The sequence below is a fragment of the Salvelinus fontinalis genome, unplaced genomic scaffold, assembly GCF_029448725.1.
Source record: "Salvelinus fontinalis isolate EN_2023a unplaced genomic scaffold, ASM2944872v1 scaffold_0236, whole genome shotgun sequence".
Lineage (NCBI taxonomy): Eukaryota > Metazoa > Chordata > Actinopteri > Salmoniformes > Salmonidae > Salvelinus > Salvelinus fontinalis.
In genome coordinates, this window is record NW_026600445.1 from 197,316 (window position 1) to 224,850 (window position 27,535).

General features: G+C 46.0%; 1 protein-coding gene across 3 annotated transcripts in view; it reads left to right on the forward strand.

Moving 5' to 3' along the window:
• LOC129844832 (kinesin-like protein KIF13A) overlaps nt 1-27,535 on the forward strand; it is a 230,719-nt gene that overhangs the window by 163,821 nt on the left and 39,363 nt on the right. For all 3 annotated transcript variants that reach the window (XM_055912980.1, XM_055912981.1, XM_055912982.1), the window contains exons 11-21: nt 6,264-6,476; nt 7,517-7,627; nt 7,761-7,895; nt 14,714-14,847; nt 16,379-16,465; nt 18,331-18,512; nt 19,891-20,116; nt 20,307-20,469; nt 20,878-21,021; nt 21,169-21,324; nt 22,734-22,898. In XM_055912980.1, the coding sequence (XP_055768955.1) occupies nt 6,264-6,476; nt 7,517-7,627; nt 7,761-7,895; nt 14,714-14,847; nt 16,379-16,465; nt 18,331-18,512; nt 19,891-20,116; nt 20,307-20,469; nt 20,878-21,021; nt 21,169-21,324; nt 22,734-22,898 (1,716 nt within the window). The remainder of the gene's footprint in view (nt 1-6,263; nt 6,477-7,516; nt 7,628-7,760; nt 7,896-14,713; nt 14,848-16,378; nt 16,466-18,330; nt 18,513-19,890; nt 20,117-20,306; nt 20,470-20,877; nt 21,022-21,168; nt 21,325-22,733; nt 22,899-27,535) is intronic.

Consider the following 27,535-nt stretch of genomic DNA (forward strand, 5'->3'; position numbering starts at 1 on the left):
ACTATCTATTGATCAGGGTACTAACACACACCTCCTGTCTCTCTGGTCCTCGCTGTACTGTCTATTGATCAGGGTACTAACACACACCTCCTGTCTCTCTGGTCCTCGCTGTACTGTCTATTGATCAGAGTACTAACACACACCTCCTGTCTCTCTGGTCCTCGCTGTACTGTCTATTGATCAGGGTACTAACACACACCTCCTGTCTCTCTGGTCCTCGCTGTACTGTCTATTGATCAGGGTACTAACACATCTCCTGTCTCTCTGGTCCTCGCTGTACTGTCTATTGATCAGGGTACTAACACACACCTCCTGTCTCTCTGGTCCTAGCTGTACTGTCTATTGATCAGGGTACTAACACACACCTCCTGTCACTCTGGTCCTCGCTGTACTGTCTATTGATCAGGGTACTAACACACCTCCTGTCTCTCTGGTCCTAGCTGTACTATCTATTGATCAGGGTACTAACACACACCTCCTGTCTCTCTGGTCCTCGCTGTACTGTCTATTGATCAGAGTACTAACACACACCTCCTGTCTCTCTGGTCCTCGCTGTACTGTCTATTGATCAGGGTACTAACACACACCTCCTGTCTCTCTGGTCCTCGCTGTACTGTCTATTGATCAGGGTACTAACACATCTCCTGTCTCTCTGGTCCTCGCTGTACTGTCTATTGATCAGGGTACTAACACACACCTCCTGTCTCTCTGGTCCTCGCTGTACTGTCTATTGATCAGGGTACTAACACACACCTCCTGTCTCTCTGGTCCTAGCTGTACTGTCTATTGATCAGGGTACTAACACACACCTCCTGTCTCTCTGGTCCTCGCTGTACTGTCTATTGATCAGGGTACTAACACACACCTCCTGTCTCTCTGGTCCTCGCTGTACTGTCTATTGATCAGGGTACTAACACACACCTCCTGTCTCTCTGGTCCTAGCTGTACTGTCTATTGATCAGGGTACTAACACACACCTCCTGTCTCTCTGGTCCTCGCTGTACTGTCTATTGATCAGGGTACTAACACACACCTCCTGTCACTCTGGTCCTCGCTGTACTGTCTATTGATCAGGGTACTAACACACACCTCCTGTCTCTCTGGTCCTCGCTGTACTGTCTATTGATCAGGGTACTAACACACACCTCCTGTCTCTCTGGTCCTCGCTGTACTGTCTATTGATCAGGGTACTAACACACACCTCCTGTCTCTCTGGTCCTCGCTGTACTGTCTATTGATCAGGGTTGCAAAATGGCCCCAAAATTCACAGGTTTTCCACAAATACTGGTTGGAGGAGTCCCAGAACCGGGAGGGAATACGTGTAAAATCTGGACTCCCCCGACCAGAATTTGACATTCAATAGTTCTGGACAAAGGAAGTAACTGTAACAGCCCTGGTATTGATTATTGGTCCGAGGTGTGTCTGTAGTCATGGAAGAATATCAATAACAGTGGTTCCATATTCTCTGTCCACTGCTGTTACAGAAACAACTGCTGTTCTACCGCACTGTTCACATCACCAACACAACATTACAACTGCTGTACTGTTCACATCACCAACACAACATTACAACTGCTGTACTGTTCACATCACCAACACAACATTACAACTGCTGTACTGTTCACATCACCAACACAACATTACAACTGCTGTACTACTGTACTGTTCACATCACCAACACAACATTACAACTGCTGTACTGTTCACATCACCAACACAACATTACAACTGCTGTACTACTGTACTGTTCACATCACCAACACAACATTACAACTGCTGTACTGTTCACATCACCAACACAACATTACAACTGCTGTACTGTTCACATCACCAACACAACATTACAACTGCTGTACTACCGTACTGTTCACATCACCAACACAACATTACAACTGCTGTACTGTTCACATCACCAATACAACATTACAACTGCTGTACTACCGTACTGTTCACATCACCAACACAACATTACAACTGCTGTACTGTTCACATCACATCACCAACACAACATTACAACTGCTGTACTGTTCACATCACCAACACAACATTACAACTGCTGTACTGTTCACATCACCAACACAACATTACAACTGCTGTACTGTTCACATCACCAACACAACATTACAACTGCTGTACTGTTCACATCACCAACACAACATTACAACTGCTGTACTGCTGTACTGTTCACATCACCAACACAACATTACAACTGCTGTACTGTTCACATCACCAACACAACATTACAACTGCTGTACTGTTCACATCACCAACACAACATTACAACTGCTGTACTGTTCACATCACCAACACAACATTACAACTGCTGTACTGTTCACATCACCAACACAACATTACAACTGCTGTACTGTTCACATCACCAACACAACATTACAACTGCTGTACTACCGTACTGTTCACATCACCAACACAACATTACAACTGCTGTACTGTTCACATCACCAACACAACATTACAACTGCTGTACTGTTCACATCACCAACACAACATTACAACTGCTGTACTACCGTACTGGTCACATCACCAACACAACATTACAACTGCTGTACTGTTCACATCACTAACACAACATTACAACTGCTGTACTGTTCACATCACCAACACAACATTACAACTGCTGTACTGTTCACATCACCAACACAACATTACAACTGCTGTACTGTTCACATCACCAACACAACATTACAACTGCTGTACTGTTCACATCACCAACACAACATTACAACTGCTGTACTACAGTACTGTTCACATCACCAACACAACATTACAACTGCTGTACTACCGTACTGTTCACATCACCAACACAACATTACAACTGCTGTACTGTTCACATCACCAACACAACATTACAACTGCTGTACTACCGTACTGTTCACATCACCAACACAACATTACAACTGCTGTACTGTTCACATCACCAACACAACATTACAACTGCTGTACTACCGTACTGTTCACATCACCAACACAACATTACAACTGCTGTACTGTTCACATCACCAACACAACATTACAACTGCTGTACTGTTCACATCACCAACACAACATTACAACTGCTGTACTACCGTACTGTTCACATCACCAACACAACATTACAACTGCTGTACTGTTCACATCACCAACACAACATTACAACTGCTGTACTGTTCACATCACCAACACAACATTACAACTGCTGTACTGTTCACATCACCAACACAACATTACAACTGCTGTACTGTTCACATCACCAACACAACATTACAACTGCTGTACTACCGTACTGTTCACATCACCAACACAACATTACAACTGCTGTACTACCGTACTGTTCACATCACCAACACAACATTACAACTGCTGTACTGTTCACATCACCAACACAACATTACAACTGCTGTACTGTTCACATCACCAACACAACATTACAACTGCTGTACTACCGTACTGTTCACATCACCAACACAACATTACAACTGCTGTACTGTTCACATCACCAACACAACATTACAACTGCTGTACTGTTCACATCACCAACACAACATTACAACTGCTGTACTGTTCACATCACTAACACAATGTTACAACTGCTGTACTACCGTACTGTTCACATCACCAACACAACATTACAACTGCTGTACTGTTCACATCACCAACACAACATTACAACTGCTGTACTGTTCACATCACCAACACAACATTACAACTGCTGTACTGTTCACATCACTAACACAATGTTACAACTGCTGTACTACCGTACTGTTCACATCACCAACACAACATTACAACTGCTGTACTGTTCACATCACCAACACAACATTACAACTGCTGTACTACCGTACTGTTCACATCACCAACACAACGTTACAACTGCTGTACTGTTCACATCACCAACACAACATTACAACTGCTGTACTACTGTACTGTTCACATCACCAACACAACATTACAACTGCTGTACTACTGTACTGTTCACATCACCAACACAACGTTACAACTGCTGTACTGTTCACATCACCAACACAACATTACAACTGCTGTACTGTTCACATCACCAACACAACATTACAACTGCTGTACTACTGTACTGTTCACATCACCAACACAACGTTACAACTGCTGTACTGTTCACATCACCAACACAACATTACAACTACCGTACTGTTCACATCACCAACACAACATTACAACTGCTGTACTACTGTACTGTTCACATCACCAACACAACATTACAACTGCTGTACTACTGTACTGTTCACATCACCAACACAACATTACAACTGCTGTACTGTTCACATCACCAACACAACATTACAACTGCTGTACTGTTCACATCACCAACACAACATTACAACTGCTGTACTACTGTACTGTTCACATCACCAACACAACATTACAACTGCTGTACTGTTCACATCACCAACACAACATTACAACTGCTGTACTGTTCACATCACCAACACAACATTACAACTGCTGTACTACCGTACTGTTCACATCACCAACACAACATTACAACTGCTGTACTGTTCACATCACCAACACAACATTACAACTGCTGTACTACTGTACTGTTCACATCACCAACACAACATTACAACTGCTGTACTGTTCACATCACCAACACAACATTACAACTGCTGTACTACCGTACTGTTCACATCACCAACACAACATTACAACTGCTGTACTGTTCACATCACCAACACAACATTACAACTGCTGTACTGTTCACATCACCAACACAACATTACAACTGCTGTACTGTTCACATCACCAACACAACATTACAACTGCTGTACTGCTGTACTGTTCACATCACCAACACAACATTACAACTGCTGTACTGTTCACATCACCAACATAACATTACAACTGCTGTACTGTTCACATCACCAACACAACATTACAACTGCTGTACTACCTTACTGTTCACATCACCAACACAACATTACAACTGCTGTACTACCGTACTGTTCACATCACCAACACAACATTACAACTGCTGTACTACCGTACTGTTCACATCACCAACACAACGTTACAACTGCTGTACTGTTCACATCACCAACACAACGTTACAACTGCTGTACTGTTCACATCACCAACACAACATTACAACTGCTGTACTGTTCACATCACCAACACAACATTACAACTGCTGTACTGTTCACATCACATCACCAACACAACATTACAACTGCTGTACTGTTCACATCACATCACCAACACAACATTACAACTGCTGTACTGTTCACATCACCAACACAACATTACAACTGCTGTACTGTTCACATCACCAACACAACGTTACAACTGCTGTACTGTTCACATCACCAACACAACATTACAACTGCTGTACTGTTCACATCACATCACCAACACAACATTACAACTGCTGTACTGTTCACATCACCAACACAACATTACAACTGCTGTACTACCGTACTGTTCACATCACCAACACAACATTACAACTGCTGTACTGTTCACATCACCAACACAACATTACAACTGCTGTACTGTTCACATCACCAACACAACATTACAACTACCGTACTGTTCACATCACCAACACAACATTACAACTGCTGTACTGTTCACATCACCAACACAACATTACAACTGCTGTACTGTTCACATCACCAACACAACATTACAACTACCGTACTGTTCACATCACCAACACAACATTACAACTGCTGTACTGTTCACATCACTAACACAACATTACAACTGCTGTACTACCGTACTGTTCACATCACCAACACAACGTTACAACTGCTGTACTGTTCACATCACTAACACAACATTACAACTGCTGTACTGTTCACATCACCAACACAACATTACAACTGCTGTACTGTTCACATCACCAACACAACATTACAACTGCTGTACTGTTCACATCACCAACACAACATTACAACTGCTGTACTACCGTACTGTTCACATCACCAACACAACATTACAACTGCTGTACTACCGTACTGTTCACATCACCAGCACAACATTACAACTACTGTACTGTTCACATCACCAACACAACATTACAACTGCTGTACTACCGTACTGTTCACATCACCAACACAACATTACAACTGCTGTACTGTTCACATCACCAACACAACATTACAACTGCTGTACTGTTCACATCACCAACACAACATTACAACTGCTGTACTACCGTACTGTTCACATCACCAACACAACATTACAACTGTCTATCAATTCAACTGTTTGTTCCTCTCCCTCGGTGTTGCCAGGACAACCTGGGCGGAAACAGTAAGACGTGTATGATCGCCACGGTGAGCCCAGCAGCTGATAACTACGAGGAGACGTTGTCCACGCTGCGTTACGCAGACCGCGCCAAGAGGATCGTCAACCACGCCGTCGTCAATGAAGACCCCAACGCACGGATCATCAGAGAGCTCCGGGAGGAAGTGGAGAAACTCAGAGTACAGCTCTCTCAAGCTGAGGTAGGAGACACACACAGAGGCACACACACACGTCCTGGCTGGTCCGTTTTGACTGGTCCGTCCTGGCTGGTCTGTCCTGGCTGGTCCGTTCTGGCTGGTCCGTTCTGACTGGTCCGTCCTGGCTGGTCCATTTTGACTGGTCCGTCCTGGCTGGTCCGTCCTGGCTGGTCCGTCCTGGCTGGTCCGTTTTGACTGGTCCGTCCTGGCTGGTCCGTCCTGGCTGGTCCGTTTTGACTGGTCCGTCCTGGCTGGTCTGTCCTGGCTGGTCCGTTCTGGCTGGTCCGTTCTGACTGGTCCGACCTGGCTGGTCTGTCCTGGCTGGTCCGTTCTGACTGGTCCGCCCTGGTTGGTCCGTTCTGACTGGTCCGTCCTGGCTGGTCCGTTTTGACTGATCCGTCCTGGCTGGTCCGTCCTGGCTGGTCCGTCCTGGCTGGTCCGTCCTGACTGGTCCGTTCTGACTGGTCCGTCCTGGCTGGTCCGTCCTGGCTGGTCCGTCCTGGCTGGTCCGTCCTGACTGGTCCGTTCTGACTGGTCCGTCCTGACTGGTCCGTTCTGACTGGTCCGTCCTGACTGGTCCGTCCTGGCTGGTACGTCCTGGCTGGTCCGTCCTGACTGGTCCGTTCTGACTGGTCCGTCCTGGCTGGTCCGTCCTGACTGGTCCGTTCTGACTGGTCCGTCCTGGCTGGTCCGTCCTGGCTGGTCCGTCCTGACTGGTCCGTTCTGACTGGTCCGTCCTGGCTGGTCCGTCCTGACTGGTCCGTCCTGGCTGGTCCGTTCTGACTGGTCCGTCCTGGCTGGTCCGTCCTGACTGGTCCGTCCTGGCTGGTCCGTTCTGACTGGTCCGTTCTGACTGGTCCGTTCTGGCTGGTCCGTTCTGACTGGTCCGTCCTGGCTGGTCCGTTCTGACTGGTCCATCCTGGCTGGTCCGTTCTGGCTGGTCCGTCCTGGCTGGTCCGTTCTGACTGGTCCGTCCTGGCTGGTCCGTCCTGGCTGGTCCGTTCTGACTGGTCTGTGTGTGTCTCTGTGTGTCTATGTTCCAGTCTCTAAAGGCTCCAGAGCTGAAGGAGAGGCTTCAGGAGTCAGAGAAGCTGATCCAGGAGATGACTGTTACTTGGGAGCAGAAACTACGCAACACAGAGGAGATTGCTACGGTAACCTATGCACTCACTCACATTCATTTAGCACATTCACATCACATGGAAGCTTCTGCATTCGGACTAAACCGTTGGTAGTAACTGTCTGTGCAGAGGTAAAATGACTTGTATGTTTGTTGTATTTCCACAGGAGCGTCAGCAGCAGCTAGAGAGTATGGGGATCTCCCTGGAGACGTCTGGGATCAAAGTTGGAGAGGACAAGTGCTTCCTGGTCAACCTGAACGCAGACCCCGCCCTCAATGAGCTGCTGGTTTACTACCTAAAGGTACACAACACCAACCACAACACCAACCACAACACCATCCACAACCACACACCAACCACAACACCAACCACAACACCAACCACAACCACACACCAACCACAACACCAACCACAACCACAACAACAACACCAACCACAACACCAACCACAACACCAACCACAACACCAACCACAACACCATCCACAACACCAACCACAACACCAACCACAACACCAACCACAACACCAACCACAACCACAACAACAACACCAACCACAACCACAACCACAACACCAACCACAACACCAACCACAACACCAACCACAACACCAACCACAACACCAACCACAACACCATCCACAACACCAACCACAACACCAACCACAACACCAACCACAACACCAACCACAACCACACACCAACCACAACACCAACCACACACCAACCACAACCACAACAACAACACCAACCACAACACCAACCACAACACCAACCACAACACCAACCACACACCAACCACAACAACAACACCAACCACAACACCAACCACACACCAACCACACACCAACCACAACAACAACACCAACCACAACACCAACCACAACACCAACTACAACACCAACCACAACACCAACCACAACACCAACCACAACCACACACCAACCACAACACCAACCACAACACCAACCACAACCACACACCAACCACAACACCAACCACAACACCAACCACAACACCAACCACAACACCAACCACAACCACAACACCAACCACAACACCAACCACAACACCAACCACAACACCAACCCCAACCACAACACCAACCACAACCACACACCAACCACAACACCAAGCACAACCACAACACCAACCACAACACCAACCACAACACCAACACTAACCACAACACCAACCACAACACCAACCACAACACCAACCACAACACCAACCACAACCACAACACACCAACCACAACCACACACCAACCACAACACCAACCACAACCGCACACCAACCACAACACCAACCACAACACCAACCACAACTGCACACCAACCACAACACCAACCACAACACCAACACCAACCACACACCAACCACAACACCAACCACAACACCAACCACAGCCACAACACCAACCACAACACCAACCACAACACCAACAACAACACCAACCACAACACCAGCCACAACACCAACCACAACACCAACAACAACACCAACCACAACACCAACCACACACCAACCACAACACCAACAACAACACCAACCACAACCACACACCAACCACAGCCACAACACCAACCACAACACCAACCACACACCAACCACAACACCAACCACAACACCAACAACAACACCAACCACAACACCAACCACAACAGCAAGAACAACACCAACCACAACACCAACCACAACACCAACAACAACACAAACCACAATCACAACACCAACCACAACACCAACCACAACCACACACCAACCACAACACCAACCACAACAGCAAGAACAACACCAACCACAACACCAACCAAGACACCAACAACAACACCAACCACAATCACAACACCAACCACAACCACACACCAACCACAACACCAACCACAACACCAACCACAGCCACAACACCAACCACAACCACAACACCAACCACAACACCACCAACAACACCAACCACAGCCACAACACCAACCACAACACCAACCACAACCACAACACCAACCACAACACCAACCACAGCCACAACACCAACAACAACACCAACCACAACACCAACCACAACACCAACAACAACACCAACCACAACACCAACCACAACACCAACCACAACACCAACCACAACACCAACCACAACACCAACCACAACACCAACAACAACACCAACCACAACACCAACCACAACACCAACAACAACACCAACCACAACACCAACAACAACACCAACCACAACCACACACCAACCACAGCCACAACACCAACCACAACACCAACCACAACACCAACCACACACCAACCACAACACCAACCACAACACCAACCACAATCACAACACCAACCACAACACCAACCACAACACCAACCACAACACCAACCACAACACCAACCACAACACCAACCACAACACCAACCACAACACCGACCACAGCCACAACACCAACCACAACCACAAAAACCACAACACCAACAACAACACCAACCACAACACCAACCACAACACCGACCCCACCCTCAATGAGCTGCTGGTCTACTACCTAAAACTATTTCGATTTACACAGAAATCTAATGTGTAGTAGACAGTACAGTAGGATGATGCTAGCCTGTAGTCTGTGTAGTGGACAGTACAGTAGGATGATGCTAGCCTGTAGTCTGTGTAGTAGACAGTACAGTAGGATGATGCTAGCCTGTAGTCTGTATAGTAGACAGTACAGTAGGATGATGCTATCCTGTAGTCTGTGTAGTGGACAGTACAGTAGGATGATGCTAGCCTGTAGTCTGTGTAGTGGACAGTACAGTAGGATGATGCTAGCCTGTAGTCTGTGTAGTGGACAGTACAGTAGGATGATGCTAGCCTGTAGTCTGTATAGTAGACAGTACAGTAGGATGATGCTATCCTGTAGTCTGTGTAGTAGACAGTACAGTAGGATGATGCTAGCCTGTAGTATGTGTAGTAGACAGTACAGTAGGATGATGCTAGCCTGTAGTCTGTGTAGTAGACAGTACAGTAGGATGATGCTAGCCTGTAGTCTGTGTAGTAGACAGTACAGTAGGATGATGCTAGCCTGTAGTCTGTGTAGTAGACAGTACAGTAGGATGATGCTAGCCTGTAGTCTGTGTAGTAGACAGTACAGTAGGATGATGCTAGCCTGTAGTCTGTATAGTAGACAGTACAGTAGGATGATGCTAGCCTGTAGTCTATGTAGTGGACAGTACAGTAGGATGATGCTAGCCTGTAGTCTGTGTAGTAGACAGTACAGTAGGATGATGCTAGCCTGTAGTCTGTGTAGTGGACAGTACAGTAGAATGATGCTAGCCTGTAGTCTGTGTAGTAGATAGTACAGTAGGATGATGCTAGCCTGTAGTCTGTGTAGTAGACAGTACAGTAGGATGATGCTAGCCTGTAGTCTGTGTAGTAGACAGTACAGTAGGATGATGCTAGCCTGTAGTCTGTGTAGTGGACAGTACAGTAGGATGATGCTAGCCTGTAGTCTGTGTAGTAGACAGTACAGTAGGATGATGCTAGCCTGTAGTCTGTGTAGTAGACAGTACAGTAGGATGATGCTAGCCTGTAGTCTGTGTAGTAGACAGTACAGTAGGATGATGCTAGCCTGTAGTCTGTGTAGTGGACAGTACAGTAGGATGATGCTAGCCTGTAGTCTGTGTAGTGGACAGTACAGTAGGATGATGCTAGCCTGTAGTCTGTGTAGTGGACACCAGAGATATATATTTAGAGAATATTGTAGACATTCACTTACATAGCGTTGTTTAAAATTTGTATAGCCATCTAACATGGCTATACAAATTAATAAAGAGAGTCGCACACTATATATAAACTCCTAGGAATTTATTGAATAAACCACCAACGTTTCGCAATCACTGTGCCTTCTTGAGACACCCTGAAGGAGGCACCCTCTGCTCTCAGGCACCCTGAAGAAGGCACCCTCTGCTCTCAGGCACCCTGAAGGAGGCACCCTGAAGGAGGCACCCTCTGCTCTCAGGCACCCTGAAGGAGGCACCCTGAAGGAGGCACCCTCTGCTCTCAGGCACCCTGAAGGAGGCACCCTGAAGGAGGCACCCTCTGCTCTCAGGGACCCTGAAGGAGGCACCCTCTGCTCTCAGGGACCCTGAAGGAGGCACCCTCTGCTCTCAGGCACCCTGAAGGAGGCACCCTCTGCTCTCAGGCACCCTGAAGGAGGCACCCTGAAGGAGGCACCCTGAAGGAGGCACCCTGAAGGAGGCACCCTCTGCTCTCAGGCACCCTGAAGGAGGCACCCTCTGCTCTCAGGCACCCTGAAGGAGGCACCCTCTGCTCTCAGGCACCCTGAAGAAGGCACCCTCTGCTCTCAGGCACCCTGAAGAAGGCACAGTGATGTTGTACCCAATAAATGCCTGGGAGTTTATATATAGAGTGTGACTCTCTTTCTTTGTTTTATAGCTTACAGTTTATTCCCCTTTAATCAGCACCTCTACACTAAATCATTTCTCTGGGGGTGCGCCAGCTCGCTGCCATAGAATGTTGAAGTGTCATGTAAATGCATCATAATGCAGGAATGGTATTGTCCCAACTCCCTAACTACAGCGCTCTGGTGTACACTACAGTAGGATGACGCTATGAGAACACAGGAAAGGAAAGGGAGTGGACACATAGTCACAGCGCTGACAGACAACTGGCTCAGTGGCTGAGAGGAACAGAGAGAGACTGAGGCTGAGTCCCAAACAGAGCCTTATGTACTATACTGTATAGGGAGAGAGAGACAGAGCAGAGACACAGAGAGAGAGAGAGAGAGAGAGAGAGAGAGATCAGAGGGGCAGGGTGAGAGAGAGACAGAGGCTCTCAAGAGAAGACAGGCTATGTGCTCACTGCCCACAAAATGAGGTGGAAACTGAGCTGCACTTCCTAACCTCCTGCCCAATGTATGACCATATTAGAGAGACATATTTCCCTCAGATTACACAGATCCACAAAGAATTCGAAAACAAATCCAATTTTGATAGACTCCCATATCTATTGGGTGAAATACCACAGTGTGACATCACAGCAGCAAGATTTGTGACTTGTTGCCACCAGAAAAGGGCAACCAGTGAAGAACAAACACCATTGTAAATACAACCCATATTTATGTTTATTTACTTTAACTTGTGTGCTTTAACCATTTGTACATTGTTACAACACTGCATATATATATAATATGACATTTGTAATGTCTTTATTGTTTTGAAACTTCTGTATGTGTAATGTTTACTGTTCATTTTTTATTGTTTATTTGACTTTTGTATATTATCTACCTCACTTGCTTTGGCAATGTTAACACATGTTTCCCATGCCAATAAAGCCCCTTGAATTGAATTGAATTGAGAGAGAGTAGAGGGGCAGGGTGAGAGAGAGACAGAGAGAGAGAGAGAGAGAGTAAAGGGGCAGGGTGAGAGAGAGAGAGAGAGCAGAGGGGCATGGGGGAGAGAGAGACAGAGAAAGAGACAGAGAGAGTAGAGGGGCAGGGTGAGAGAGAGACAGAGAGAGAGAGAGAGAGAGACAGAGAGAGTAAAGGGGCGGGGAGAGAGAGAGAGAGCAGAGGGGCAGGGTGAGAGAGAGAGCAGAGGGGCTGGGTGAGAGAGAGAGACATAGAGAAAGAGTAGAGGGGCAGGGTGAGAGAGAGAGAGAGAGACAGAGAGAGTAGAGGGGCAGGGTGAGAGAGAGACAGAGAGAAAGAGTAGAGGGGCAGGGTGAGAGAGAGAGAGAGAGAGAGAGAGAGACAGAGCAGAGGGGCAGGGTGAGAGAGAGAGAGAGCAGAGGGGCAGGGTGAGAGAGAGAGAGAGTAGAGGGGCATGTGAGACAGCAGCCACGCCTCCTTCAGGCCTACAGAACAACAGGTCTGTGTCTGGGTCCCGGCCTGGACAGCTAGCCTGCCCTGCATACCAGTGTGGAATGACACCCACACACACAATGGAATGAACTTACTGGGGTTATGACTTACTGGGGTTATGTTAAGTAGCTGATACAGCTGCAGGAGGGAAGGAGTGTCGGACATCCTCTAGGAGTGGGGTGTTTGTTTAACTACACCCACTCTGTGATGAGAGAGGGAAAGACAAGGGGGGAGAGAAGGGGGAGAGGGAGAGAGAAGGGGAGAGAGGGAGAGAAAGATAGAGAAGGGGAGAGAGAGAGAGAAAGAGAGAAGGGGAGAGAGAGAGTTTAGAGTGGACAGCAATCAGCTTTTTCAATGGCCTCACTAAGTGATTCACTAACTTAGTTTTTGTGTAGTATTTCGTTCCCCATTGATGAAAGGAGATATGTATTGTAGCAGATTAAAATGGCCTCATGATATCAGTGGGGAAGTAATGGCAAAATATCCCCAGTAATATAAGTGGTACATATCTGAGTCTGTGTGTCTGTGTGTCTGTGTGTCTGTGTGTCTGTGTGCCTGTGTGTCTGTGAGTCTGTGTGCCTGTGTGCCTGTGTGCCTGTGTGCCTGTGTGTCTGTGTGCCTGTCTGTCTGTGTGCCTGTGTGTCTGTGTGCCTGTGTGTCTGTGTGCCTGTCTGTCTGTGTGCCTGTGTGTCTGTGTGCCTGTGTGCCTGTGTGTCTGTGTGCCTGTCTGTCTGTGTGCCTGTGTGTCTGTGAGTCTGTGTGCCTGTGTGCCTGTGTGTCTGTGTGCCTGTGTGCCTGCGTGTCTGTGTGCCTGTGTGCCTGTCTGTCTGTGTGCCTGTGTGTCTGTGAGTCTGTGTGTCTGTGTGCCTGTGTGTCTGTGTGCCTGTGTGTCTGTGTGCCTGTCTGTCTGTGTGCCTGTGTGTCTGTGTGCCTGTGTGTCTGTGTGTCTGTGTGCCTGTGTGTCTGTGTGCCTGTGTGTCTGTGTGCCTGTCTGTCTGTGTGCCTGTGTGTCTGTGTGTCTGTGGGGGAAAGTGGATTGCAGTCTGTTGCGTCAGATCAGATGTCAACCTGCCATTGGATGAAGTAGGACCTGACCCACATGAATAATGGGAAATTATCATCTCTCTCTGTGTGTGTGTGTGTGTGTGTGTGTGTGTGTGTGTGTGTGTGTGTGTGTGTGTGTGTGTGTGTGTGTGTGTGTGGGTGGGTGGGTGGGTGGGTGGGTGGGTGGGTGGGTGGGTGTGTGTTGTGTGTGTATAGGAACACACGCGTGTGGGTGCAGACACCTCTCAGGACATCCAGCTCTTCGGGATTGGTATCCAGTCAGAACACTGTGTGTTGGAGATCAGCCCAGATGGGGGGGAGGTCACCCTCACCCCTATAGAGAATGCCAGGTGAGCTAATACACACACACACACACACACACACACACACACACACACAGTATGCACTCACACCTATAGAGAATGCCAGGTGAGCTAATACACACACAGTATGCACACACTCAGTGCGCACACACACAGTACACACACAGTACACACACACAAATACACAGTACACACACACACACACACACACACACATGGATGAGTGAACTGGACCTGACTGGAGTTTCTCATGACCTCATAGCTGAGGTATTTCTGATCTCAACCTCCTGCTTTGATATCAAACATCCTCCCTCCCTCCCCCCTCCCTCCCTCCCTCCCTCCTTGCCTGCCTACCTCCCCTCTCTCCCTCCCTCCCTCCCTCCCTCCCTCCGTCCCTCCCTCCCTCCTTGCCTGCCTGCCTGCCTCCCCTCTCTCCCTCCCTGCCTCTCCCTCCCCCCTCCCTCCCTCCCTCCCTCCTTGCCTGCCTACCTCCCCTCTCTCCCTCCCTCCCTCCCTCCCTCCCTCCCTCCGTCCCTCCCTCCCTCCCTCCTTGCCTGCCTGCCTGCCTCCCCTCTCTCCCTCCCTGCCTCTCCCTCCCTCCCTCCTTGCCTGCCTACCTCCCCTCTCTCCCTCCCTCCCTCCCTCCCTCCCTCCCTCCCTCCTTGCCTGCCTGCCTGCCTCCCCTCTCTCCCTCCCTGCCTCTCCCTCCCTCCCTCCTTGCCTGCCTGCCTCCCCTCTCTCCCTCCCTGCCTCTCCCTCCCTCCCTCCTTGCCTGCCTCCCACCCTCTCTCCCTCCCTGCCTCTCCCTCCCTCTCCCCCACCACCCGTCCCAGTAAAGGCTATCTGTGAAATATGTGGATATCTTATTGATAGTCTTTACTGTTGTTGGGTGATATGAGGATATCTCATTGATAGTCTTTACTGTTGTTGGGTGATATGAGGATATCTCATTGATAGTCTTTACTGTTGGTGGGTGATATGAGGATATCTCATTGATAGTCTTTACTGTTGTTGGGTGATATGAGGATATCTCATTGATAGTCTTTACTGTTGTTGGGTGATATGAGGATATCTCATTGATAGTCTTTACTGTTGGTGGGTGATATGAGGATATCTCATTGATAGTCTTTACTGTTGTTGGGTGATATGAGGATATCTCATTGATAGTCTTTACTGTTGTTGGGTGATATGAGGATATCTCATTGATAGTCTTTACTGTTGTTGGGTGATATGAGGATATCTCATTGATAGTCTTTACTGTTGTTGGGTGATATGAGGATATCTCATTGATAGTCTTTACTGTTGGTGGGTGATATGAGGATATCTCATTGATAGTCTTTACTGTTGTTGGGTGATATGAGGATATCTCATTGATAGTCTTTACTGTTGGTGGGTGATATGAGGATATCTCATTGATAGTCTTTACTGTTGTTCGGGGATATTTGATGTGTTGTATTACTTTCTGTGTGGAAGAGGAGGTACAGCAGGATGGGATGTCTACTCTCCCACAACACACCTCAATATGACGTCATCAGACTGTATTGCTCTGCTCCAACAGAACCTGTGTGAATGGAACCATGACTGAGTCCTTGGTCCACCTGTGGCATGGAGACCGGATATTATGGGGCAACAACCACTTCTTCAGGTGAGGAGTTTCTCTACAGAACATGAACATCTACTGGACAAAGTTAACTTTCCAGAAATCCTAGTTGTAAATATTCCCAAAAACAGCAGGAAATCCAGAACCTTCCAATCAGGATTTCTGGAAAACCTGAGAATTTGAGGAATGTTGCTGGAATTGTTACATCCTTTAGCTGCCAGGTAGTGTAGAAGCAGGAAGTGAGTTTACATCCTCTATGGTGTAGAAGCAGGAAGTGAGTTTACATCCTGTATGGTGTAGAAGCAGGAACTGAGTGTATATCCTATATGGTGTAGAAGCAGGAACTGAGTGTACATCCTGTATGGTGTAGAAGCAGGAAGTGAGTGTACATCCTGTGTGTTGTAGAAGCAGGAACTGAGTATATATCCTGTATGGTGTAGAAGCAGGAACTGAGTGTACATCCTGTGTGTTGTAGAAGCAGGAACTGAGTATATATCCTGTATGGTGTAGAAGCAGGAAGTGAGTATATATCCTGTATGGTGTAGAAGCAGGAACTGAGTGTACATCCTGTGTGTTGTAGAAGCAGGAACTGAGTGTACATCCTGTGTGTTGTAGAAGCAGGAAGTGAGTGTACATCCTGTGTGTTGTAGAAGCAGGAAGTGAGTGTACATCCTGTGTGCTGTAGAAGCAGGAAGTGAGTGTACATCCTGTGTGTTGTAGAAGCAGGAAGTGAGTGTACATCCTGTGTGTTGTAGAAGCAGGAACTGAGTGTACATCCTGTGTGCTGTAGAAGCAGGAAGTGAGTGTACATCCTGTGTGGTGTAAAAGCAGGAACTGAGTGTAGATCCTGTGTGTTGTAGAAGCAGGAACTGAGTGTACATCCTGTGTGTTGTAGAAGCAGGAAGTGAGTGTACATCCTGTGTGTTGTAGGAGCAGGAAGTGAGTGTACAGCCTGTGTGTTGTAGAAGCAGGAAGTGAGTGTACATCCTGTGTGGTGTAGAAGCCGGAAGTGAGTGTACATCCTGTGTGTTGTAGAAGCAGGAAGTGAGTGTACAGCCTGTGTGTTGTAGAAGCAGGAAGTGAGTGTACATCCTGTGTGTTGTAGAAGCGGGAAGTGAGTGTACATCCTGTGTGGTGTAGAAGCAGGAAGTGAGAGTACATCCTGTGTGTTGTAGAAGCAGGAAGTGAGTGTACATCCTGTGTGCTGTAGAAGCAGGAAGTGAGTGTACATCCTGTGTGTTGTAGAAGCAGGAAGTGAGTGTACATCCTGTGTGCTGTAGAAGCAGGAAGTGAGTGTACATCCTGTGTGCTGTAGAAGCAGGAAGTGAGTGTACATCCTGTGTGTTGTAGAAGCAGGAAGTGAGTGTACATCCTGTGTGGTGTAGAAGCAGGAAGTGAGTGTACATCCTGTGTGCTGTAGAAGCAGGAAGTGAGTGTACATCCTGTGTGTTGTAGAAGCAGGAAGTGAGTGTACATCCTGTGTGTTGTAGAAGCAGGAAGTGAGTGTACATCCTGTGTGCTGTAGAAGCAGGAAGTGAGTGTACATCCTGTGTGCTGTAGAAGCAGGAAGTGAGTGTACATCCTGTGTGTTGTAGAAGCAGGAAGTGAGTGTACATCCTGTGTGCTGTAGAAGCAGGAAGTGAGTGTACATCCTGTGTGCTGTAGAAGCAGGAAGTGAGTGTACATCCTGTGTGTTGTAGAAGCAGGAAGTGAGTGTACATCCTGTGTGGTGTAGAAGCAGGAAGTGAGTGTACATCCTGTGTGTTGTAGAAGCAGGAAGTGAGTGTACATCCTGTGTGTTGTAGAAGCAGGAAGTGAGTGTATATCCTGTATGCTGTAGAAGCAGGAAGTGAGTGTACATCCTGTGTGTTGTAGAAGCAGGAAGTGAGTGTACATCCTGTGTGTTGTAGGATAAACCTGCCTGGGCGGAAGCGGCGTGAGCGTCTGAAGGAGCTGGAGAGGGAACGTGCGTCCCCCAGGGAGAGCTATGTAGAGGTAGACGTAGAGACAGCCAGCGAGGCCTCCTCAGAACAGGACTACAGCTATGAGTTCGCCCAGACAGAGGTCATGATGAAGACCCTGGGAAACAACGGTATGTATGATAACTTCTGGAACGCCCAAATTACAATCACTTTGCTAAACTAGGTTTTTCAGAAATCCCATTTGAAAGATTCACGGATTTCCTGCTTATTCCCTCCTGATTCCGGTAATCTTCCAACCGGGATTTCTAGAAAACGCAGGATTTTTGGGGAAGTACCTCGAATTTTGCAACACTGTATTGAACGATATACAGTGATGCGTTTGCACTGTAGGTATGAACTGCCTCAGTCCCTGAAAGCGCTCTGTGGCCTGTCCTCCTCAACCCCGACAACAGAAGTTTAATTCAGAGCCACTTGACCTGCGATGGAGGACACTAGTCCCCCTCAAGGGGAGCTGAGGGGGAAACAGCTGTCCTCTCTTTCCCTGTGATGCAACCGTTATGTCACACACAAGCTGTCTTTTGTGTGTGTGTGTGTGTGTGTGTGTGTGTGTGTGTGTGTGTGTGTGTGTGTGTGTGTGTGTGTGTGTGTGTGTGTGTGTGTGTGTGTGTGTGTGTGTGTGTGTGTGTGTGTGTGTGTGTGTGTGTGTGTGTGTGTGTGTGTGTGTCATGCCCCTGTCCTGTTCACATGAGGTGGGATGACCTGCAGCCTTGCATCTGCTGTGTGGGAGAGGCTGCCATCCCACCTATTACACACTACACACTAGAGGTCGACCGATTATGATTTTTCAACGCCGATACCGATTATTGGAGGACCAGAAAAGCCGATACCAATTAATCGGCCGTTTTTTTTTTCATGTATTTGTAATAATGACAATTACAACAATACTGAATGAACACTTATTTTAACTTAATATAATACATCAATAACGTCAATTTAGCCTCAAAGAAATAATGAAACAATTTGGTTTAAATAATGCAAAAACAAAGTTTTGGAGAAGAAAGTAAAAGTGCAATATGTGCCATGTAAAAAAGCTAACGTTTAAGTTCCTTGCTCAGAACATGAGAACATATGAAAGCTGGTGGTTCCTTTTAACATGAGTTATTCCCAGGTAAGAACAACAGTATGGTATCTCCTATAGATCCCATGCAGAACGTGGTCCAGGTGTTAGAGAAGCAGTATGTTTTAACAGTATGGTATATCTCCTATAGATCCCATGCAGAACGTGGTCCAGGTGCTAGAGAAGCAGTATGTTTTAACAGTATGGTATATCTCCTATAGATCCCATGCAGAACGTGGTCCAGGTGTTAGAGAAGCAGTATGTTTTAACAGTATGGTATATCTCCTATAGATCCCATGCAGAACGTGGTCCAGGTGTTAGAGAAGCAGTATGTTTTAACAGTATGGAATCTCTCCTATAGATCCCATGCAGAACGTGGTCCAGGTGTTAGAGAAGCAGTATGTTTTAACAGTATGGAATCTCTCCTATAGATCCCATGCAGAACGTGGTCCAGGTGTTAGAGAAGCAGTACCTGGAGGAGAAACGCACGGCGCTGGAGGAACAGAGGATGATGTACGAGAGAGAGCTGGAGTCACTACGGCAACAGCTGTCTCCTGAGAGGACCAATCAGCACCAGCGATCCAGCAGCGACCGCCTCACCTTCCCCACACACACACCATCACACCACAGCAAGATACGCCCCTGGACTGACGAGAGGTGAAGGGAATACACACACACACACACACACACACACACACACACACACACACACACACACACACACACACACACACACAGACACATGCTACGGCTTTGGATGCAGGAGCAATGAAGTTGTAATCAACCTGTTTGGATCACAGTCACAGGTGTGAATGGTCTCTCTGTATGTCCTCTGTGTGTGTGTCAGGGACGAGCTGTTTCGTCAGAGTCTGTCCAGGCTGAGGGAGCAGGTTGTCAAGGCCAACACCCTGGTGAGAGAGGCCAACTTCCTGGCAAAGGAGATGAACAAACTGACTGACTACCAGGTCACCCTACAGATCCCTGCAGCTAACCTCAGTGCCAACCGCAAGGTGATCAACCTCTGCATACACTTCTAATACACACACACACACACACACGCGCACACGCACACGCGCACACACACGCGCACACACGCACGCGCACACACACGCACGCACACACACGCACACGCACACACACACACACGCACACACACACACACACAGGCGCACACACACACACACAGGCGCACACACACACACACGCACACACGCGCACACACACGCACGCACACACACACACACACACGTCATCAGTGATGTGTCATGTTTTGTCATCTACATACGGTACAACGAGAAAAAAGCTCAAGGAACGGTCTGATTTTGTATCATTAATATGATAAACACAAAAATACTGTCATTTGTAGAACTTTGTTCAGTACATTACATCACCGTGAGAGTCAGTGTGTCTTGGTTCAGCGTGGAGCCATAGTGAGTGAACCAGCCATCCAGGTCAGGTGGAAAGGGAAGGGGACACAGGTGTGGACCATCGAGAAGCTGGAGAACAAACTAGTGGACATGAGAGACCACTACAGAGACTGGAAGGAGGGAGCTGAGGACACGGTGAGAGGAAGGGGATCATGTTCCGAGGGGAGACACTGCTAGGAGTGATTGTGGGAGGGAAAAGTATTCTTTGTCAGTGATGAAGATGATAATTGGATGATGGGTGAAGTTTTCAGGTGTGTGTTTGTATCATGTTTCCCTGATCAGCATACCAAGCTGATCAACCACAAGCAGCACAGTGAGTCCTTCTATGAAGCTCAGGAGAACCACAACCTGATAGGAGTGGCCAACGTCTTTCTGGAGTGTCTTTTCCACGATATCAGACTACAGTACGCTGTTCCTATCATCAGCCAGCAGGGGGAGGTGAGAGAACAACACACACACACACCTACACAACGGAATGTATACACACACACACACACCTACACAACGGAATGTATACACACACACACACACCTACACAACGGAATGTATACACACACACCACAGGAGGTTGGTGGCACCTTAATTGGGGAGGACTGGCTTGTGGTAATGACTGGAGTGGAATCAGTGGAATATTATCAAATACATCAATCACATGGTTTCCATTTGATTCATTCCGGCCATTATTATGAGCCGTCCTCCCTTCAACAGCCTCCTGTGACACACACACTCAGAGGAATGCACACACACACACACGCACACATCTCATTTAAGGAGGGTTAGTAATGATTAACGATGGTAGTGATACAGTGGGGTTGTGCTGTTATCAACTTCATGGTAGTACTTCAGGTCCTTCTGGGCGGCAGGTAGCATAGCGCCGGGTTTCCCAAACTGGGTCCTGGGGCCCCCACTGGGTACACGTTCTGGTTTTTGCCCTAGCACTACACATCTGATTCTAATAATCATAGTCGGATGATAAGTTGGTTATTTGAATCAGCTGTGTAGCGCCGGTGGGCAGGACTGAGTTTGGGAAACCCTGGCTTAATGGTTAAGAGCGTTGGGCAAGTAACCGAAAGGTCGCTGGTTCTAATCCCCGAGCTGACTAGGTGAAAAATCTGTCAATGTGTTGTTGAGCAAGACACTCAACCGTAATTGCTCCTGTAAGTCTCTCTGGATAAGAGTGTCTGCTAAGTTACTAAAGAAATGAAATTGCTTCTTCTCAATGTCTAACCACATGCTTCTACCAGGATATTGAAATGGCTCTGGGGAACTCTTTGTACTTGGCGTTAATCTGTCTGTACTCTGCATCTGTACTGAGGTGTGTTGATGTGCTGTGTCTGTACCCCGTGCTCTGTCTGTACTCTGCACCTGTTTAGGTCTGTACTGAGGTGTGTTGATGTGCTGGGTCTGTACCCCGTGCTCTGTCTGTACTCTGCACCTGTTTAGGTCTGTACTGAGGTGTGTTGATATGCTGGGTCTGTACCCCGTGCGCTGTCTGTACTCTGCACCTGTTTAGGTCTGTACTGAGGTGTGTTGATATGCTGGGTCTGTACCCCGTGCGCTGTCTGTACTCTGCACCTGTTTAGGTCTGTACTGAGGTGTGTTGATGTGCTGGGTCTGTACCCCGTGCTCTGTCTGTACTCTGCACCTGTTTAGATCTGTACTGAGGTGTGTTGATGTGCTGGGTCTGTACCCCGTGCTCTGTCTGTACTCTGCACCTGTTTAGGTCTGTACTGAGGTGTGTTGATGTGCTGGGTCTGTACCCCGTGCTCTGTCTGTACTCTGCACCTGTTTAGGTCTGTACTGAGGTGTGTTGATGTGCTGGGTCTGTACCCCCTGGTGTGTGACAGGTAGCCGGCAGGCTCCACGTAGAGCTGATGCGTGTCAGCGGGGCGGTGCCGGAGCGGCTGGAGGGGGGAGATGACTCGTCAGAGAACTCCAGTGAGAGCAGCATCTACGATGTGATGGACAGTCAGGGAGAGATGGTCCACATGGCCAGGAAACTCACCTGCAGGGTACGTCTCATACACTACTACTGTCTGTCTGGGTCCTGGAGAGTTGCTGCCATCACTGTCCTAGTGCCGTCTCCTGCCATTGTGCCTTTGAGCAAGGCACGTAACCCCCTGACTGCTCAACGGGCGTCATAGTAGAACTGTCCTCTGTTCTATCTCCTCAGTATATAGAACTGTCCTCTGTTCTATCTCCTCAGTATATAGAACTGTCCTCTGTTCTATCTCCTCAGTATATAGAACTGTCCTCTGTTCTATCTCCTCAGTATATAGAACTGTCCTCTGTTCTATCTCCTCAGTATATATAACTGTCCTCTGTTCTATCTCCTCAGTATATAGAACTGTCCTCTGTTCTATCTCCTCAGTATATATAACTGTCCTCTGTTCTATCTCCTCAGTATATAGAACTGTCCTCTGTTCTATCTCCTCAGTATATAGAACTGTCCTCTGTTCTATCTCCTCAGTATATAGAACTGTCCTCTGTTCTATCTCCTCAGTATATATAACTGTCCTCTGTTCTATCTCCTCAGTATATAGAACTGTCCTCTGTTCTATCTCCTCAGTATATATAACTGTCCTCTGTTCTATCTCCTCAGTATATATAACTGTCCTCTGTTCTATCTCCTCAGTATATAGAACTGTCCTCTGTTCTATCTCCTCAGTATATAGAACTGTCCTCTGTTCTATCTCCTCAGTATATAGAACTGTCCTCTGTTCTATCTCCTCAGTATATATAACTGTCCTCTGTTCTATCTCCTCAGTATATAGAACTGTCCTCTGTTCTATCTCCTCAGTATATAGAACTGTCCTCTGTTCTATCTCCTCAGTATATAGAACTGTCCTCTGTTCTATCTCCTCAGTATATAGAACTGTCCTCTGTTCTATCTCCTCAGTATGTATAAATGTCCTCTGTTCTATCTCCTCAGTATATATAACTGTCCTCTGTTCTATCTCCTCAGTATATAGAACTGTCCTCTGTTCTATCTCCTCAGTATATAGAACTGTCCTCTGTTCTATCTCCTCAGTATATAGAACTGTCCTCTGTTCTATCTCCTCAGTATATAGAACTGTCCTCTGTTCTATCTCCTCAGTATATAGAACTGTCCTCTGTTCTATCTCCTCAGTATATAGAACTGTCCTCTGTTCTATCTCCTCAGTATATAGAACTGTCCTCTGTTCTATCTCCTCAGTATATATAACTGTCCTCTGTTCTATCTCCTCAGTATATAGAACTGTCCTCTGTTCTATCTCCTCAGTATATATAACTGTCCTCTGTTCTATCTCCTCAGTATATAGAACTGTCCTCTGTTCTATCTCCTTAGTATATAGAACTGTCCTCTGTTCTATCTCCTCAATATATATAACTGTCCTCTGTTCTATCTCCTTAGTATATATAACTGTCCTCTGTTCTATCTCCTTAGTATATAGAACTGTCCTCTGTTCTATCTCCTTAGTATATAGAACTGTCCTCTGTTCTATCTCCTCAATATATATAACTGTCCTCTGTTCTATCTCCTTAGTATATATAACTGTCCTCTGTTCTATCTCCTCAGTATATAGAACTGTCCTCTGTTCTATCTCCTCAGTATATAGAACTGTCCTCTGTTCTATCTCCTCAATATATATAACTGTCCTCTGTTCTATCTCCTTAGTATATATAACTGTCCTCTGTTCTATCTCCTTAGTATATAGAACTGTCCTCTGTTCTATCTCCTTAGTATATAGAACTGTCCTCTGTTCTATCTCCTCAGTATATAGAACTGTCCTCTGTTCTATCTCCTCAGTATATAGAACTGTCCTCTGTTCTATCTCCTCAGTATATAGAACTGTCCTCTGTTCTATCTCCTCAGTATATAGAACTGTCCTCTGTTCTATCTCCTCAGTATATAGAACTGTCCTCTGTTCTATCTCCTCAGTATATATAACTGTCCTCTGTTCTATCTCCTCAGTATATATAACTGTCCTCTGTTCTATCTCCTCAGTATATAGAACTGTCCTCTGTTCTATCTCCTCAGTATATAGAACTGTCCTCTGTTCTATCTCCTCAGTATATATAACTGTCCTCTGTTCTATCTCCTCAGTATATATAACTGTCCTCTGTTCTATCTCCTCAGTATATAGAACTGTCCTCTGTTCTATCTCCTCAGTATATATAACTCTTCAGTATATATAACTCCTCAGTATATATAACTCTTCAGTATATATAACTGTCCTCTGTTCTATCTCCTCAGTATATAGAACTGTCCTCTGTTCTATCTCCTCAGTATATAGAACTGTCCTCTGTTCTATCTCCTCAGTATATAGAACTGTCCTCTGTTCTATCTCCTCAGTATATAGAACTGTCCTCTGTTCTATCTCCTCAGTATATATAACTGTCCTCTGTTCTATCTCCTCAGTATATAGAACTGTCCTCTGTTCTATCTCCTCAGTATATATAACTGTCCTCTGTTCTATCTCCTCAGTATATATAACTGTCCTCTGTTCTATCTCCTCAGTATATAGAACTGTCCTCTGTTCTATCTCCTCAGTATATAGAACTGTCCTCTGTTCTATCTCCTCAGTATATAGAACTGTCCTCTGTTCTATCTCCTCAGTATATATAACTGTCCTCTGTTCTATCTCCTCAGTATATAGAACTGTCCTCTGTTCTATCTCCTCAGTATATAGAACTGTCCTCTGTTCTATCTCCTCAGTATATAGAACTGTCCTCTGTTCTATCTCCTCAGTATATAGAACTGTCCTCTGTTCTATCTCCTCAGTATATAGAACTGTCCTCTGTTCTATCTCCTCAGTATATATAAATGTCCTCTGTTCTATCTCCTCAGTATATATAACTGTCCTCTGTTCTATCTCCTCAGTATATAGAACTGTCCTCTGTTCTATCTCCTCAGTATATAGAACTGTCCTCTGTTCTATCTCCTCAGTATATAGAACTGTCCTCTGTTCTATCTCCTCAGTATATAGAACTGTCCTCTGTTCTATCTCCTCAGTATATAGAACTGTCCTCTGTTCTATCTCCTCAGTATATAGAACTGTCCTCTGTTCTATCTCCTCAGTATATAGAACTGTCCTCTGTTCTATCTCCTCAGTATATATAACTGTCCTCTGTTCTATCTCCTCAGTATATAGAACTGTCCTCTGTTCTATCTCCTCAGTATATATAACTGTCCTCTGTTCTATCTCCTCAGTATATAGAACTGTCCTCTGTTCTATCTCCTTAGTATATAGAACTGTCCTCTGTTCTATCTCCTCAATATATATAACTGTCCTCTGTTCTATCTCCTTAGTATATATAACTGTCCTCTGTTCTATCTCCTCAGTATATAGAACTGTCCTCTGTTCTATCTCCTCAGTATATAGAACTGTCCTCTGTTCTATCTCCTCAGTATATAGAACTGTCCTCTGTTCTATCTCCTCAGTATATAGAACTGTCCTCTGTTCTATCTCCTCAGTATATATAACTCTTCAGTATATATAACTCCTCAGTATATATAACTCTTCAGTATATATAACTGTCCTCTGTTCTATCTCCTCAGTATATAGAACTGTCCTCTGTTCTATCTCCTCAGTATATAGAACTGTCCTCTGTTCTATCTCCTCAGTATATAGAACTGTCCTCTGTTCTATCTCCTCAGTATATAGAACTGTCCTCTGTTCTATCTCCTCAGTATATATAACTGTCCTCTGTTCTATCTCCTCAGTATATAGAACTGTCCTCTGTTCTATCTCCTCAGTATATATAACTGTCCTCTGTTCTATCTCCTCAGTATATAGAACTGTCCTCTGTTCTATCTCCTTAGTATATAGAACTGTCCTCTGTTCTATCTCCTCAATATATATAACTGTCCTCTGTTCTATCTCCTTAGTATATATAACTGTCCTCTGTTCTATCTCCTTAGTATATAGAACTGTCCTCTGTTCTATCTCCTTAGTATATAGAACTGTCCTCTGTTCTATCTCCTCAGTATATATAACTGTCCTCTGTTCTATCTCCTCAGTATATATAACTGTCCTCTGTTCTATCTCCTCAGTATATATAACTGTCCTCTGTTCTATCTCCTTAGTATATATAACTGTCCTCTGTTCTATCTCCTCAGTATATAGAACTGTCCTCTGTTCTATCTCCTCAGTATATAGAACTGTCCTCTGTTCTATCTCCTCAGTATATAGAACTGTCCTCTGTTCTATCTCCTCAGTATATATAACTCTTCAGTATATATAACTCCTCAGTATATATAACTCTTCAGTATATATAACTCTTCAGTATATATAACTCTTCAGTATATAGAACTCTTCAGTATATATAACTCTTCAGTATATATAACTCTTCAGTATATATAACTCCTCAGTATATATAACTCTTCAGTAATTATAACTCTTCAGTATATAGAACTCTTCAGTATATAGAACTCTTCAGTATATAGAACTCTTCAGTATATAGAACTCTTCAGTATATAGAACTCCTCAGTATATAGAACTCCTCAGTATATATAACTCCTCAGTATATATAACTCCTCAGTATATATAACTCTTCAGTATATATAACTCCTCAGTATATATAACTCCTCAGTATATATAACTGTCCTCTGTTCTATCTCTAACTCTTCAGTATATAGAACTCCTCAGTATATATAACTCCTCAG